General features: G+C 44.6%; 1 protein-coding gene across 4 annotated transcripts in view; it reads left to right on the top strand.

The window, feature by feature from the left end:
• Positions 1 to 15094, top strand: part of SCUBE1 (signal peptide, CUB domain and EGF like domain containing 1) — a 461934-nt gene that overhangs the window by 129113 nt on the left and 317727 nt on the right. For all 4 annotated transcript variants that reach the window (XM_073621953.1, XM_073621951.1, XM_073621952.1 and 1 more), the window contains exon 4: positions 14763 to 14897. In XM_073621953.1, the coding sequence (XP_073478054.1) occupies positions 14763 to 14897 (135 nt within the window). The remainder of the gene's footprint in view (positions 1 to 14762; positions 14898 to 15094) is intronic.

The raw sequence follows: 15094 nt of genomic DNA, 5'->3' as shown, positions 1-15094 counted from the left end.
AATTCCCAGAGGATCAGTTCAGGATTTTGAGTGGGGTGCCCCATAGGTAGTCGCAATTTAGGTAGGGTTGGTGTGTACGTTCGGGGGACTAACTTACTAGCCAGCATTGAGGTTGGCTTATCTCCCAGTGTGTAGTATTTATGTTTGGATGAGCGAATATGTTTCTCCGCTTGAGTGGTCATACTTAAGTTTAATGCAAGTCTAGCTTCATCTATCTTATGCCTTATGTCAGCCTGGGTAGTCATATGCTGTTCTTTCATTAAATTGTCTAGATTCACTTGTAGTTGTTTGATCGTTTGTTCTCGGGTCCGTTTTGCTCTGGCCGCTATTTGGATCAATTTACCCCGTACAGTAGCTCTGTGGGCCACCCATTTTATCGTGGAGGATGTCTCCGACAACTTATTGGTCCGAAAGTAGACCTGTAATTCTTTTTCAATTTCGGTGTAGAGTATGGGGTCGTTCAGTAGGCTTACGTTGAGTCTCCATGGGGAGGGATGAGGTTTGGTCCAGAGTCCCGTTAAGGAAAGTTTTTAATTGGAGAATGATCAGACCAGGGGGTGGACAAAATTTTTACCGATGTCATGTATGGGAGTAAGGGGGTACGCACTAGAAGTTGATCAATCCGGGAATAGGTATGGTGTACCTGCGAAAAGTGCGTATAATCTCTGACTGTAGGGTTTCTTTCCCTCCAGGCATTGATCAGGTCGTATAAGTGAAATAGACATGCTACTTTCCTGCTACCTGTTGGTGATCACTTGAGGATTGTTTTGGTGGGGTCCAATTTGTCCATTATCCTGTCTAACGGTATGTTGCTGTCCCCCCCATGATTACTGTACCTGTCCCTGTACTCTGGGCATCAATATCCTAAGCATTTTGCCAAAAACTCTGTCCAGAATTGGGGGCATAATATGAAATGAATGACACTAGTTGGTTATGGAGGCGTCCAACTGTAATGGTCGTAAAGGGGGTCCGTTTTGCAACGCAAACCGCCATCCCTCCTTTTTTTGCGGGGACAGAGTAATATATGTAATATTGCGGATATTTGATATTCAGGTATCGGGGGGCCGAGGTTTTAGAAAAACGGGTTTCCTGCAGTAGGAGGACATCAGCTTGTTGTGCATGATAAAATTGAAAAGCTTTGGTTCTTTTAGTTGGGGAATTAAAGCGTGGACATTGTGGGTCTGAGTAGTCAGTGGAATACGTTTTAGCCATCGTGGCAGGGCAGAGCACTCTTACCTTTTGTTGCATTGTGAGTTGATGTAGCTCCTGGGATGGGTGTATCCAGCTTTCATATCAGCCAGGACCCAGTTGTAAGACTAGAGCGTGGAGCCAAAATTCAGGGTGAGGGGAGGGAAAAGAGGAGAGAGGAGAAAAAAAAGACTAGGTGAATAACAGAATATTGAACATTCGGCCTTAGGCTCATGTAATAAACATTAATGAGTTAGCGTTATTTTGGGGATCAACCCCAACCGGATGCAATGTCCGGAAATGTATGTGTGAGGGTACCATCCTCTTCAGAAGAAAGGTAGTCTCACAAGTGGGTGGCATGTATGGCCGCCCCGACCCAAGTAACAAAAACCCATAAATAGGCCAACAGGAACTAGACTATGACTAATATAGTCATTTAAAACTTTTGGGTGTACTGCATCTGTCACCTCCTCTCGAGGGTTGCGAGTCCAGGGCAGGCGGGTTCCCCGTCGATTACACCTGCCCCCGAATCGCTGGCCCAGGGGGGCCCTGCCTTCCCCCTTTTCCGAGGAGACAGGTACAGCACTTTGCTGTTTCATAGTAAAACTGGTGGCAAGCAACAAACAATAACCCAACATTCGTCATTCAAGTATGTGATCAGGTTGAGTGGTGAACTGCACAGTTCTTGTACAACAGGGGTGGTTGTGTTAGATCTACTGTTATTTGTAGACTTTAACCAGTCAAACTTGGAGAAACGTTGGCGCTCCCCATTTGGGGGAGGTAGCGGCAATTATGTTCAGGTAATCTGAAAAGATGTTCTGGCCTGCGATTTCTTTTGATCCTGCCACAACGGGGAGAGGGGGCAACTTGGTTGCCGGGAGGCGGAGGGAGCGTGGGAGTCCCGTGTGATGATCCCTAGATCCAGCAGTATGTCTTCGCCATGTTGAAATGTTGAGAAAGAGTGGGATCTTCCTTCATATGTGAAAGACAATTTGAAGGGAAATGCCCATCTATATTTTATCTGTTTGTTCACAAGCTGTTGTAGTAAAGGCTTCAAGCTTCTCCGTTTTTGTACCGTAGAAGGGGCTAGATCAGTAAAGAGTTGGATAGGTGCTCCAAATAATGACAAGCCCTGTCTTTTGCTTGCTGCGAACATCATCTTCTCCTTTATGCGATAATAGTGCGGCTTGACTATGATATCGCATGGAAGGCCATCCGACCTTGGGGCTCTTAGGGCTCGATGAATTCGATCAATTTCCATTCAGTTTGTGTTTATGTCAGGAATCAATTCTTTCATCAGCTCCCTCACGGCTCCTTCTAGATCCGTATGGGTTTCAGGGAGGCCCCGTATACACACGTTATACCTGCGAGACCGATTTTCCAAATCTTTAATTTTAGTGTAAGCCTCTTCCAGCCTGTCCTGGAGCTCAGTAATCATATTGGAATTCTGATTGACCTTCTTACCTGTGCTATCAATCTTTGTTTCAATCATCTCAAACCTTTCTGCAGTGCTGTGTATGTCCCGTTTGAGATCAGTGGTGATTATGGAGCACGCTTTAGATAACTCCTGTTGCAGCATTGTAGAAAAGCGTGCAAGTAGGACTGCATCTCCTGCATAATGTGCTGACTGAGGTGCAGAAATGTCGGGGCTGGGTTGACTAAAGATGACATCTGTCATTTGAACCATATTCCTGTCCATGGAGGACATTGGGGAATCTACAGGCTCTTGAATGTCCCTGTATGTGTCTGGCAATGGGGACTGTGATAGGGACTCACCCTGCTGCTCTGTGTCCAGGTCTCCAGATGATTGAGAGGAGAAGGGGTCCCTGATATGTTCAGGCTTGATCTGTTTGGTCCCCTTTTTCTGCTGAGATTTGTCTGTTTCTGTTGCCTTGTGTGTCTCCACGTCCCGGCGCCATCTTAGATTGCAGCCTGTGTCCGGGGGAGGGCCCAGATGCTCCGTTGGTGCTAGGCTGTTTATATTGCCTTTTCTTGTCACCCTATGTTTCAATACCGCCTCGGGATGTGTGCTGGTAGGTTTCTGGTGATTCGTCCCCGCTGCCTATGCTGTTTGTAGCTCTTTTCAGGGTCGGAGCATGCGGAGCTTGTTCAGAGCACCTCTGTCTCCGAGATCCCGTGCATGCACACTACAGATCAATATTTAAAGTGTCTTAGGAGGTAGCATGGTGGAGCATGTGTAAATTAAACTTAGGTCGTGGTGCATCCACTGTTACAGAGCCCAAGGTTACATTTTTGCCAAAATTATTTCTGGGTCAGACGAACTTTGGCAAACGTGTGTATACGGTATGGTCTGTGAATATTTGGATAACCATAGGGAAATATTGGGTTTTCTTTCCATTTTCATCATCTTGCTAGTGATAGCCTAGCTGCTATAAGGAAATGACTTTTTGGAAGTTTGTGGGCCAGTCATCGATCCCTACATCCAATAGTGCCTATTTTGGATCAAGAGCAGTTGGAATCTGCATAACAGAGGAGATAAACCCAAAAATACCTTTCCAGAAGTTGCTAAGGTGTTGACAATGCTGCAAAATGTGTATTAAAGTTCCAGTGTGTCCACATTTTCTCAAGCAGGGGGAAGATTAGTTGATAAAGATAGCTGCTAACCTGTTAGTGTAATACCATTTATGAAGAAATTTTGGCACTGATTCCCACTGATTCAGTGGGATATGCACTTAGATATTTTAAAGGGATTACTAACTGCAGTGTTCTTTTTGTTCATTTTCAAATAGCGAAATCTTTTCCCAGTATTCCATTGGTGGTAGTTTGTGTTGGGAATCTGACTTAAGTAACAGTGACAGTTAGTAGATAACCGAAATGGCCATATATTGGATATAAGGCCAACAAAGAATTTTAAAAGGACCCAAACTAAAGTATTGCTACTCCAATAAAGAAAAATTTGGGCATGACAAAGTCGAAAGGTATTTGTAAAAGTCATTGCAGCTGATGTAGTAGGTAAAGCATAGATCTTGAAAATTCTAATTTGAGTGTAAGTATACCTGTATAGGTCTGCTATGTATTTAATGCCAGCTGCAACCCAAGTGTTAAGAGTCATATAACCAGTAATCAGCTCCAAAAATGTATGTGGCATATGTTGTAATGATTGCTCTGCCCTTAGGCTCGGTTCACACATGGGCAACACGACTTTAACGCGACTTTGTACCGCGACTTCAACGCGGCTTCAGCGCGACTTTGGCACGACTTCGGCAAATTACGAGGCGACTTCAAGTCGCCTCCATGACGGGCGACTTCGCTGGCAGCCCCCCCCCACCGTACCAGGCCGCATGCCCTCAACATGGGGGGGTGCTTTGGGGCATGGGGGGCGCAAGCACCTTGTCCCCATGTTGATGAGGACAAGGGCTTCTTCCCGACAACCCTGGCCGTTGGTTGTCGGGGTCTGCGGGCAGGGGGCTTATCGGAATCTGGGAGCCCCCTTTAATAAGGGGGCCCCCAGATCCCGGCCCCCCACCCTATGTGAATGAGTATGGGGTACATGGTACCCCTACCCATTCACCTAGGGGAAAAAAGCGTCAATAAAACAAACAGTACACAGGTTTTTTAAAATAATTTATTAGGCAGCTCCGGGATCTTCTTCCGACTTCGGGGGTCCTCTTCCGACTTCGGGGGTCTCTCCGCCGTCTCCTCCCGGTGTCCGCATCTTCTGCCGGCTCCTCCGCTATCTTCTGCAGCTCAATTGCTAGCGGTGGTCCGGACTTCTGCCTTCTTCTTTTCTTCCAGAGATGTTGACACGACGCTCTCTCCAGCTGGAATGGTCTCTGAACGCTCCGCAACTGACTTATATAGGCGGTGACCCCGCCCCCTTATGAGGTCACTGTCCCAGGGCATGCTGGGGCTGTGCCGTCATAAGGGGGCGTGGTCATCACCCGGTGACCACGCCTCCTAAAACGTCACAGACCCAGCATGCCCAGGGACTGTGACGGCATAAGGGGGCGGGGTCACCGCCTATATAAGTCCCTTGCAGAGCGCACAGAAACCATTCTGGCTGGGGAGAGCGTCGTGTCAACATCTCTGGAAGAGAAGAGGGAAGAAGATGATCCAGAGGTCCGGACCACCGCTGGCAAAAGAGCGCCAGAAGATAGCGTTGGAGCCGGCAGAAGATGCGGACACCGGGAGAAGACGCCGGAGAGACCCCCGAAGTCGGAAGAAGATCCCGGAGCTGCCTAATAAATTATTTTAAATACCTGTGTACTGTGTTTTTTATTGACGCTTTTTTCCCTAGGTGAATGGGTAGGGGTACCATGTACCCCATACCTATTCACATAGGGTGGGGGGCCAGGATCTGGGGGCCCCCTTATTAAAGGGGGCTCCCAGATTCCGATAAGCCCCCCGCCCGCAGACCCCGACAACCAACGGCCAGGGTTGTCGGGAAGAGGCCCTTGTCCTCATCAACATGGGGACAAGGTGCTTTGGGGTGGGGGGGGCCGCAGCGCGCCCCCTTCCCCCAAGGCACCAAACCCCCCATGTTGAGGGCATGCGGCCTGGTACGGTTCAGGAGGGGGGTGGGGGGGGCCGCAGCGCGCCCCCTTCCCCCAAGGCACCAAACCCCCCATGTTGAGGGCATGCGGCCTGGTACGGTTCAGGAGGGGGGGGGGGCGCTCGCTCGTCCCCACCCCCATTCCTGTCCGGCCGGGCTGCGTGCTCGGATAAGGGTCTGGTATGGATTGGGGGGGGACCCCCCCACGCCGTTTTTTCGGCGTAGGGGGTTCTCCTCAAGGTCCATACCAGACCCAAGGGCCTGGTATGCCCTTGGAGGGGGAACCCATGCCGGATTTTTATTTAAAATTTGGCGCGGAGTTCCCCTCAAGATCATCTGAGCACAAGTCGCATGCCGAAGTCGGATCATGCGAGACGGCGATCCGACTTTGATCCGACTTCAATGATAGTCAATAGGCTGAAGTCGGATCAAAGTCGGATCAAAGTAGTACAGGGAGCACGCTCTGAAGTCGGAGCGACTTCAGTAGTGTCTATTAAGACGCTAGCGTTAACTCCCATTGAAACTATTTCTGGAGCGACTTGGGGCGACTTGAGGGCGTACAAGTCGGATCCCAAGTCGCCCCAGTGTGAACCGAGCCTTAGCCGTTTGTCCTCTGGAGCTCCAAATTCGTAATGTGGTTGTAAACTCTTACATATTTCCAGTGAAGTGTCTGGCCTGATACAGAAATTAAACAAATCATCCTTCATAAATTGTACCTGCTATCTACAGCTGTCTCTCCCCTACATCCATTCAAAGTGCTGAATTTACACAGGATCTCTCTGCTCTGAAAAACATGGTGCAGAGAGCTGAAGTTACCTCAGTGAGGGGAGTTCTGAGAGCTGATTGGAGAGACGGGACCCACCCCCCTTCACATAGCACACAGGAACAGGGCTGAGGTTATCAATCACATGCTCTGTGCTGGTGGTCCCTCCCTATCACCATTTTTCTCTTGGTGTCAGAAGTGACTCATGCCTATAGCAGAGGAATGAAGCAGCAGAGAGGAATTACACTTAGTACTCTGTATTGAGACAAGAACACACTATAGAAGGATGTGCTTTGTTCATATTTCATATCTGAGGTTTACAACCACTTTAACCACTTCCCTACCCGCCCATTGTCATATGACATCCACAGACGGGATCTTCCATGCTGGGCGGGCATCATATGACGTTCTCAGCTTCCTGGCGGTATAGGGGGTGCACACGCGTCTCCGAGGAGCCGATGTGCGCTCCCGGCGGCCGTGATGTCCGCCGGGCACTCGCGATTGCTCATTACAGAGCAGGACAGTGGATCCGTGTGTGTAAACACACAGATCCACGTCCTGTCAGGGGAGAGGAGACAGATTGTGTGTTCCTAGCATATATAGGGACACCGATCGGTCTCCTCCCCAAGTCAGTCCCCTCCCCCTACAGTTAGAATCACTCCCTAGGTAACACATTTAACCCCTTGAAAGGGTACATGTCCAGGGGGCAGAGACAGCAATAAAAGCTGACAGGTGTCATAATCCCTCTCCAAACTAAGAAAAAAAAGTTTTTCCTTTATTCATATATTAAGTTTGGCTACTAAGAAATTATAGTAAAATTGAAAAAGGTTAGTGCTGAGAGATAATAATTGTATTTCAAGATATATTAAGGAGGAGGCTGGTGCCCACGAGAAAGGTACTGCATGAGTGATCTGTGCTTTACTGGTAGAATTCAAAGGGTAACTCCACTTTTGTGGGGGGAAAAAATATCAAATTAAGAAAAAATAGTATAGCGTATACAATTGCATCACAAATCGTATTGTAATTGAATGTTCTTAAAAATGACCTTTCCTTTTCAATCTGCAGCTCTGTAATTTTCTGTAAAATGCTATGCAATATGGCTACCTGCAGGTGTTCTGCACACAGAATGTGTACAAAATGCCCCCCAGAAACATCACTTCCTGCTTGTGTGATTGGCTCATCAATATTCCTAAACGTCTGCCTAAGGCCGTGTACACACGGGTGGACTTTTGGACCGGACTTGTCCGACAGACTTTCCAGCGGACTTTCGACTGACTTTTGACGGACTTCCGACGAACTTTTTAACGAACGGACATGCCTACACACTATCACACCAAAGTCCGACGGATTCGTACATGATGACGTACACCGGACTACAATAAGGAAGTTGATAGCCAGTAGCCAATAGCTGCCCTAGCGTCGTTTTTTGTCCGTTGGACTAGCATACAGACGAGAGGATTTCTGGGTCCGGCGGAGTTACGCCGTAAAGATTTGAAGCATGTTCCAAATCTAAAGTCCGTCAGATTTGCGACTGTAAAAGTCCGCTGAAGGTCCGGTGAAGCCCACACACGATCGGATTGTCCGTCGGATTTGGTCCGTCCTCGTCTGTCGGACATGTCCGGTTGAAAAGTCCGACCGTGTGTACGCTGCATAAGATGCAAGTCAGATTTCAGGCATCCCCTGCAACAAAAATGTTGATTTTGGTGAGATACTTCCAATAGGAAATCGCGTCTAAAGGAATGCAGGCCCAGCAGATTTAGAGCCCTGCAGGTGCACAGCTGTCTGAAAATTATGAAACCACCCCCATTAGACTCATTTCCCCACATGGACACAGACAAACACACAGGATTTCTTAAGCTGCTTTCACACTGAAAGTGCTGGTCGTTAGCGGTAAAGTGCTGGTCGTTTTAACGGCGCTTTACTGCTGTTTAACCGACGCTTTTGCACCACTTTTCGGCCGCCAGCGGGGCACTTTTAACCTCAAAGAAGGGGTTAAATACTCCATGTTGTGGCGTATCCGAAGCTCTGCCCATTCATTGCAATGGGCAGGGGCGTTCTGGGAGAGTTGTATAAAACGCTCTTAAACCGCCCCAAAGATGCTGTTTGCAGGACTTTTTATAACGTCCCACAAGCGCACCACCCAGGTGTGAAAGCATCGATTGCAGAGATTGGGAGGCAGTCTTCAGGCACTATTTCTAGCGCTAAAACGCCTTTTGTTTTTCTCAGCAAAAGTGGAATTTCTCTTTAACGTGGGGTTCCACCCAAAAAAACAAAAATACCTGAAAATTTCTAAAAAAAAAAAACAAAAAAACATTTGGATATTTTTTTTTTTTTACTTACCTCTAAATGCCTGTTGCTAGGTGGTCCCTCGTAGTCTGCCTCTTCCTTTGCCTGGGCTGGTGACATCACTTCCCCCTCGGCACAGGAAGGGCTCGGCTCTGCTCCCTCCCTCCTGTCAATCATCTGGGACCCATTACAGGTCCTAGGTGATTGAGCGGCCAATCACGGCGTGCGGCGCCGCTCGTGCATGCGCAGTGGGTGCCAGGCTGTGAAGCCACAGCCTGGAGCCCACAGTTGAAATGCCGGCGCCGACGAGCGGAGGGGGGAGACGAGCGGGGCTTTGATCCCCCGCATCGCTGGACCCAGGGACAGGTAAGTGTCCAATTAAAAGTCAGCAGCTGCAGTATTTGTAGCTGCTGACTTTTAATTTTTTTTTTTTTTTAATGGAGCCCCTGGGTGGAACTCCTCTTTAAGCAGATTAGCAACCATACAAGGTTAAGTGTATTTGATTTTATATAACGAGATTCTGCCAAAGTGCTCCAATATATTTTGTAGGACAGAGAGAGATTGTAGAGAATCATTCAAGGTGATCAGAACATCATCAGTATAAAGACCGATCTTATGTTGCACATTCATGACCATCATTTGTAATATTCAAGGTGCAGAACGAATAATTTTTTAATTCATTCCATGGTAAGGGCAAAAATAAGGGGATAAGGGACTTCTCTGATGGGTTTATTTTCCTGTTTTTATATACATTTTGTTTTAGATCATTTTTTTTTTTTTTTTACAAGTAGAATTTAGAAATACTTTACACTGACCTTCTTTTGCATACAGATGACAGGTCCTTTAAAAAGAGAGCATAACAGGTCTATGACATGAAGCATCCCTCTCTGTAAAGCAATCTGAAAGTCTATTTTGGAGACAACTGTTTCTAATCAGGGCTTGCTGCCTGTTTCCAGCAGCTTCATTACCAAAAAAGTATGACGGTTTTATGTTATATTTTCTGTGCCAGTTGTGGTTGTGGAAGGGATCGCTAGGAAACCGCACGTTAGTGTCTGCACTGCAATCAAACCCTGTAATGTACAGGAGCAGCAATGGTAATTACTGGTTGTAGTCATTATAGTAAAGAGAGGGTATACTCTTTCCCGAATCAGAAACTGAGGCTTCCTCCTACTAGGCTAATGCCACAGCTATCGTGCAATTATTTGTTACAATTTGTTTTCCCAGACTGTTGGTTGAGTCTAGATTTACATGTAAAATGCCACAAAACTGGAAGGACAATTCCGATTAGGAGAATAAAAGGAATAAAATAGGCCTACTGACAGTCACGTAGTCTATTGCAAAAGTGTGGAAACAACTTAACATACCCTTATCAGAAGTGTAATGAAGACGGATAGGCTTACGGTTAACAAAGGACACTCTGATATCTTCTTTGACACTTATGAAAAATCAGAAATGTGTTTGAAATTTTTCATTCTCAGAACATTTGTTCAGTTTCCTAATGGTCATTGGATTCAAATCGATATTCGAGAAGAGAAAAGTAGAAAGAGTGGGACTGAAATGTGTTTTTCTTTTTTTATAACATAACAGTAGGACTCGAAGGACCTCTATTTTTAAGAGAGCGGTCCTTGGAGTCCCTATGCCGTTATGGTCCTTGCTGGATCAACGTGTTGCTTTGGGCGTTATTGCTTCTGTGATGGCAGCTACTCGCTCTGGTGAGTTTGAAATTCACTTGGTGGTGGGAGATCACTGAAGCACATTTATGAAGAACCTTTACATCAACACTAGTGTTTATTGATAGATACAGTTGTGCTCAAAAGTTTGCACACCCTGGCAGAAATTGTGAAATTTTGGCATTGATATTGAAAATATGACTGATCATGCCAAAAAACTGTCTTTTATTTAAGGATAGCAATCACATGAAGCCATTTATTATCACATCATTTTTTGGATCCTTTTTAAATCATAATGGTAACAGAAATCACCCAAAATGGCCCTGATAAAAAGTTTACATACCCTGGAATGTTTGGCCTTGGTACAGACACGGAAGGTGGCACACACAGGTTAAAATGGCAATTAAAGGTTAATTTCCCACATTTGTGGCTTTTTAAATCACAATTAGTGTATGTGTATACATAGTCAATGAGTTTGTTTGTCTCACGTGGATGCACTAAGCAGGCTAAACACTGAGCCATGAGGAGGTAGAAAAGAGTCAAAAGGCCTGCGTAACATGGTAATGAAACTTTACAAAGATGGAAAAGGGTATAAAAAAATATCCAAAGCCTTGAATATGCCAGTCAGTACTGTTCAATCACTTAATAAGAAGTGGAAAATTTGGGGATCTCTTGATACCAAGCCAAGGTCAGGTAGATCAAGAAAGATTTCAGCCGCAACTGCCACAGGAACTGTTCGGGATACAAAGAAACACAGGTAACCATAGGAGAAATACATGCTGCTCTGATAAAAGATGGTGTGGTTGTTTTTAAGGAGCACAATACGATTAAATTTGAACAAAAAAGAGCTGCATGGTCAAGTTGCCAGAAAGGAGCCTTTACTGTACAAGTTCCACAAAAAAGCCTGGTTACAATATGCCCAACAACACCTTAACATGCCTCATTGGCTTTTTTGTGGCATTGGCACAGTAAAGGCTTCCTTCTGGCAGCTCAACCATGCAGCTCTTTTTTGTTCAAGTATCGTTGAACTGTGTTCCTTAAAAACAACCATACACTCTTTTTGGAGAGCAGCCTGTATTTCTCCTGCGGTTACCTGTGGGTTTTTCTTTGTATCCTGAGCAATTCTTCCGCTAGTTGTGGCTGCAATCTTTCTTGGTCTACCTGACCTTGACTTGGTATCAAAAGAGCCCATAATTTTCCACTTCTTAATAAGTGATTAAACAGTACTGACTGGCATATTCAAGACTTTGGATACCTTTTTAAATCCTTTTGCATCTTTGTAAAATTTCATTACCTTGTTACGCAGGTCTTTTGACTGTTCTCTTCTACCTCCTCATGGCTCAGTGTCTAGCCTGCTTAGTGCATCCATGTGAGAGCTTACAAAGTCATTTACTATTTATACACAGACATGAATTGTGATTTAAAAGAGAAGTATGGCTTCCTTTTTTATTTTTGATTCATGCTTACCTATGTGGATGGAGCATCAGACTGATGCTGCAGCTGCCCTCCTCCGCCTCTTCACTGAGTACAGAGCCACCGAACATCACCGATGGTTCGGTTTTCACAGATTCCTGACAGGAGAAATGCTGCCTCTCAGTCAGCGATTCTCCTCTCTGCTTCTCCACGCTCACTGGAGTGCTGAGCTATGAAGGGGTAGAGAGAGAGGCCATCTCAGCGACTTGCTGAGCCCCTGAGACTGCCATCAATCAAGGCAGCTGGCGGATCCAGACTTGGGAAGTCAGGATGATGTGCTGCCTCGACTGATGGCAGTGACGTCAGCAGAGAGCGGACCTCAGACCGCTCTTCACTGAAAACGGGTCACAGGAGTGCAAAACTAATTGCACTCCTGTGACCCAGAGGAGAAGCCCAGCCTAAAAAGCTCAGGCTGGACTTCTCCTTTAAAAAGCCACAAATATGGGAAAATAACCTTTAATTGCCATTTTAACCTGTGTGTGCCACCTTCTGTGTCTGTACCAAGGCCAAACATTCCAGGGTATGTAAACGTTTTATCAGGGCCATTTGGGTGATTTCTGTTATCATTATGATTTAAAAAGTATCCAAATAATTATGTGATAATAAATGGCTTCATGTGGCTGCTATCCTTAAATAAAAGACAGTTTTTTGGCACTTTTGAGCATGACTGTATTTGTTCACTACATTGGACACCCCATTGAAATTTGAATATTTGGACTTTATTGCAATATTTATGTTTTGTGTTTTTTGCTTTTTATGTTTCGCTTTTTATGTTGAGTCGCTTCACCATTATTTTGTAAATTTTTCACTGAAGCAGTGTTATTATTAATATTATACAGGATTTATATAGCCCCAACAGTTTACGCAGCGCTTTACAATATAAAAGGGAGGAGACAATACAGTTATAATACAATAAAATACAGGAGGATTAAGAGGGCCCTGCTCAAAAGAGCTTACAATCTAATAGGGTGGGGCAGGCGGTACAAAAGTTTGTAACTGTGGGGAATGAGCTGATGGAAGTGGTAAAAGATTATTTAGAGACGTGATAGGCTTTCCTGAAGAGATGAGTTTTCAGGGATCGCCTGAAGGTACCAAGAGTAGGGGATAGCCAGACGGGTGGAGGTAGCGAGTTCCAGAGGATGGGAGAGGCTCTGCAGAAATCCTGGAGATGAGCATGAAAGGAGGAGACGAGAGAGCTTGAGAGTAGGAGGTCTTGAGAAGAGCGGAGAGGACGATTTGGGTGATATTTGGAGACAAGATTGGTGATGTAGCTCGGAGCAGAGTTGTGAATGGCTTTGTATGTTGTGGTTAGTATTTTGAATTTAATTCGCTGGGTGATTGGGAGCCAGTGTAGGGATTGGAGGAGAGGGTTGGCAGACACTGAGCGGTTGGTAAAGTGGATAAGTCTGGCAGCAGCATTCATGATAGACTGAAGAGGGGATAGCCTATGAAGAGGTAGGCCAATGAGAAGGGAGTTGCAATAGTCAAGGCGAGAGATAACAAGGGAGTGAATGAGGAGTTTGGTGGTTTCATTTGTTAAAAAGGGGCGAATTTTAGAGATGTTACGGAGGTGAATTCTACAAACAAAGTGTTACACAAAGTGTTATACTGCTTTCTGGTGCAAGCAGCCTTATTAGAAATTATTTTACACAGCGTGGATATTATCTTTTGTATAAGAAAAATGTACTGATGAATGATTTTTCAGAATTTTCCATAAGAATGTTCAAATGAAAACGGTGTATGATCAGCTTTAGTCTCTTGGATTATCTAAGCACATTCGGGGATAAAAAACACTGTCAGCTTGACAATGCATATCTATGTGACAATGACCCTCTACATGGCATCCCCAGAACCTCATATACTCACCTTATCAGAGCTCCCTCACTGCTCCTTGCTCTTCTGCAGCCAGTGCTGAGATTGGCTGTTTTTGTGAGGTTTTTGCCTACTAGTTTGTCAAATTAGAAATTTCAGTGAAAATTGGGAGATTTTTGATAAATGCATATGCATTAATGGAGAAGATTTTAATTAAGCTGGTTTTAGGAGGGCAGAAGACTTCAAAATGCCCTAGAGGGCTACAGAAGCTACTTCTAGCTGTTCTGGACCTATTCAGTTCTATGAGGTTGTATCTTATTAGCTTTATAATTGCACAATTTTTCACAGAAAAAAATGTAAAAGCAATTAAAATAATTAAAAATTAAAATTAAAAAACCCCTTAAAGTTACAGTACTAAAAAAATAATCAAATTCATGAAAAAAGAAAAAAACACATAAATGCAACGTAAATTAATTATCTAAACTAACCTAAAAACCCAAAACAAAAACACCTAAAAAAGTATAATTCTTTTAATTTTTATTCAAATTTCACCTAAACACACAATTAGAGAACTTGGCAATTTTGCATGAACATCAGTTTTGCCAAAATTGCTCTGCTCATCACTCGTCGCCTCCTGCTTTTGCATTTCACTCCCATGGGTTTAATCTCCACGCTGTGATTGTCCATTTTGGGGTGTAATACGTCAAAGGGAGCTGCCAGATTGGGGCTGGATTTTGGTGCGATAGTAAACTGAACTTCACAGGCTTTCTGTTGTAAATCGGTCTCAGTTTGTGTATGCATGTTGGCAGTACTACATCTCCTTGTAACATGATTCTGTACCAGATCTGTCTGAGAATTTCAGAAGGCAATTTAAAAAGTGCACTATAATTAGCATTCCTATATTAATTACCAGTTTTTTCAAATCAAAACATACTATCTTTCCTTATTATTTTAGTTCTATATTACAATGCGTTTCACCAGTTATTGTTTTATATGACTGTCATGTACCATCCCATATTTAAAAGTAATTTTAAATTATATTTATTACCTCCCTCAGATGTGGATGAATGTTTGGATAATAATGGTGGATGTCAGCAAATTTGTGTCAATACGATGGGCAGCTACGAATGCCAGTGTAAAGATGGCTTCTTTCTCAGTGACAACCAACATACGTGTATCCATCGCTCCAACGGTATGTACTTATTACATTTACATGTTACATATACTTGTAACATGCATTGCTTATTGGAAAAAATGGTTTCTTTTTAAAGCTGATGTTTATTCCCTGGTTCCTCTCTCCTCCATCACCAACATGCTAATTACATTTTCAAATGCAAAATTTATGTTTTCATTAGATGCCATCATTGCTGAGTCTTTGTGCTTCTCTGT

This window comes from Aquarana catesbeiana, linkage group LG03, assembly GCF_042186555.1.
Source record: "Aquarana catesbeiana isolate 2022-GZ linkage group LG03, ASM4218655v1, whole genome shotgun sequence".
Lineage (NCBI taxonomy): Eukaryota > Metazoa > Chordata > Amphibia > Anura > Ranidae > Aquarana > Aquarana catesbeiana.
Note: the sequence above shows the minus strand (reverse complement) of the source record. Positions and strands in the feature narration are given on the sequence as shown.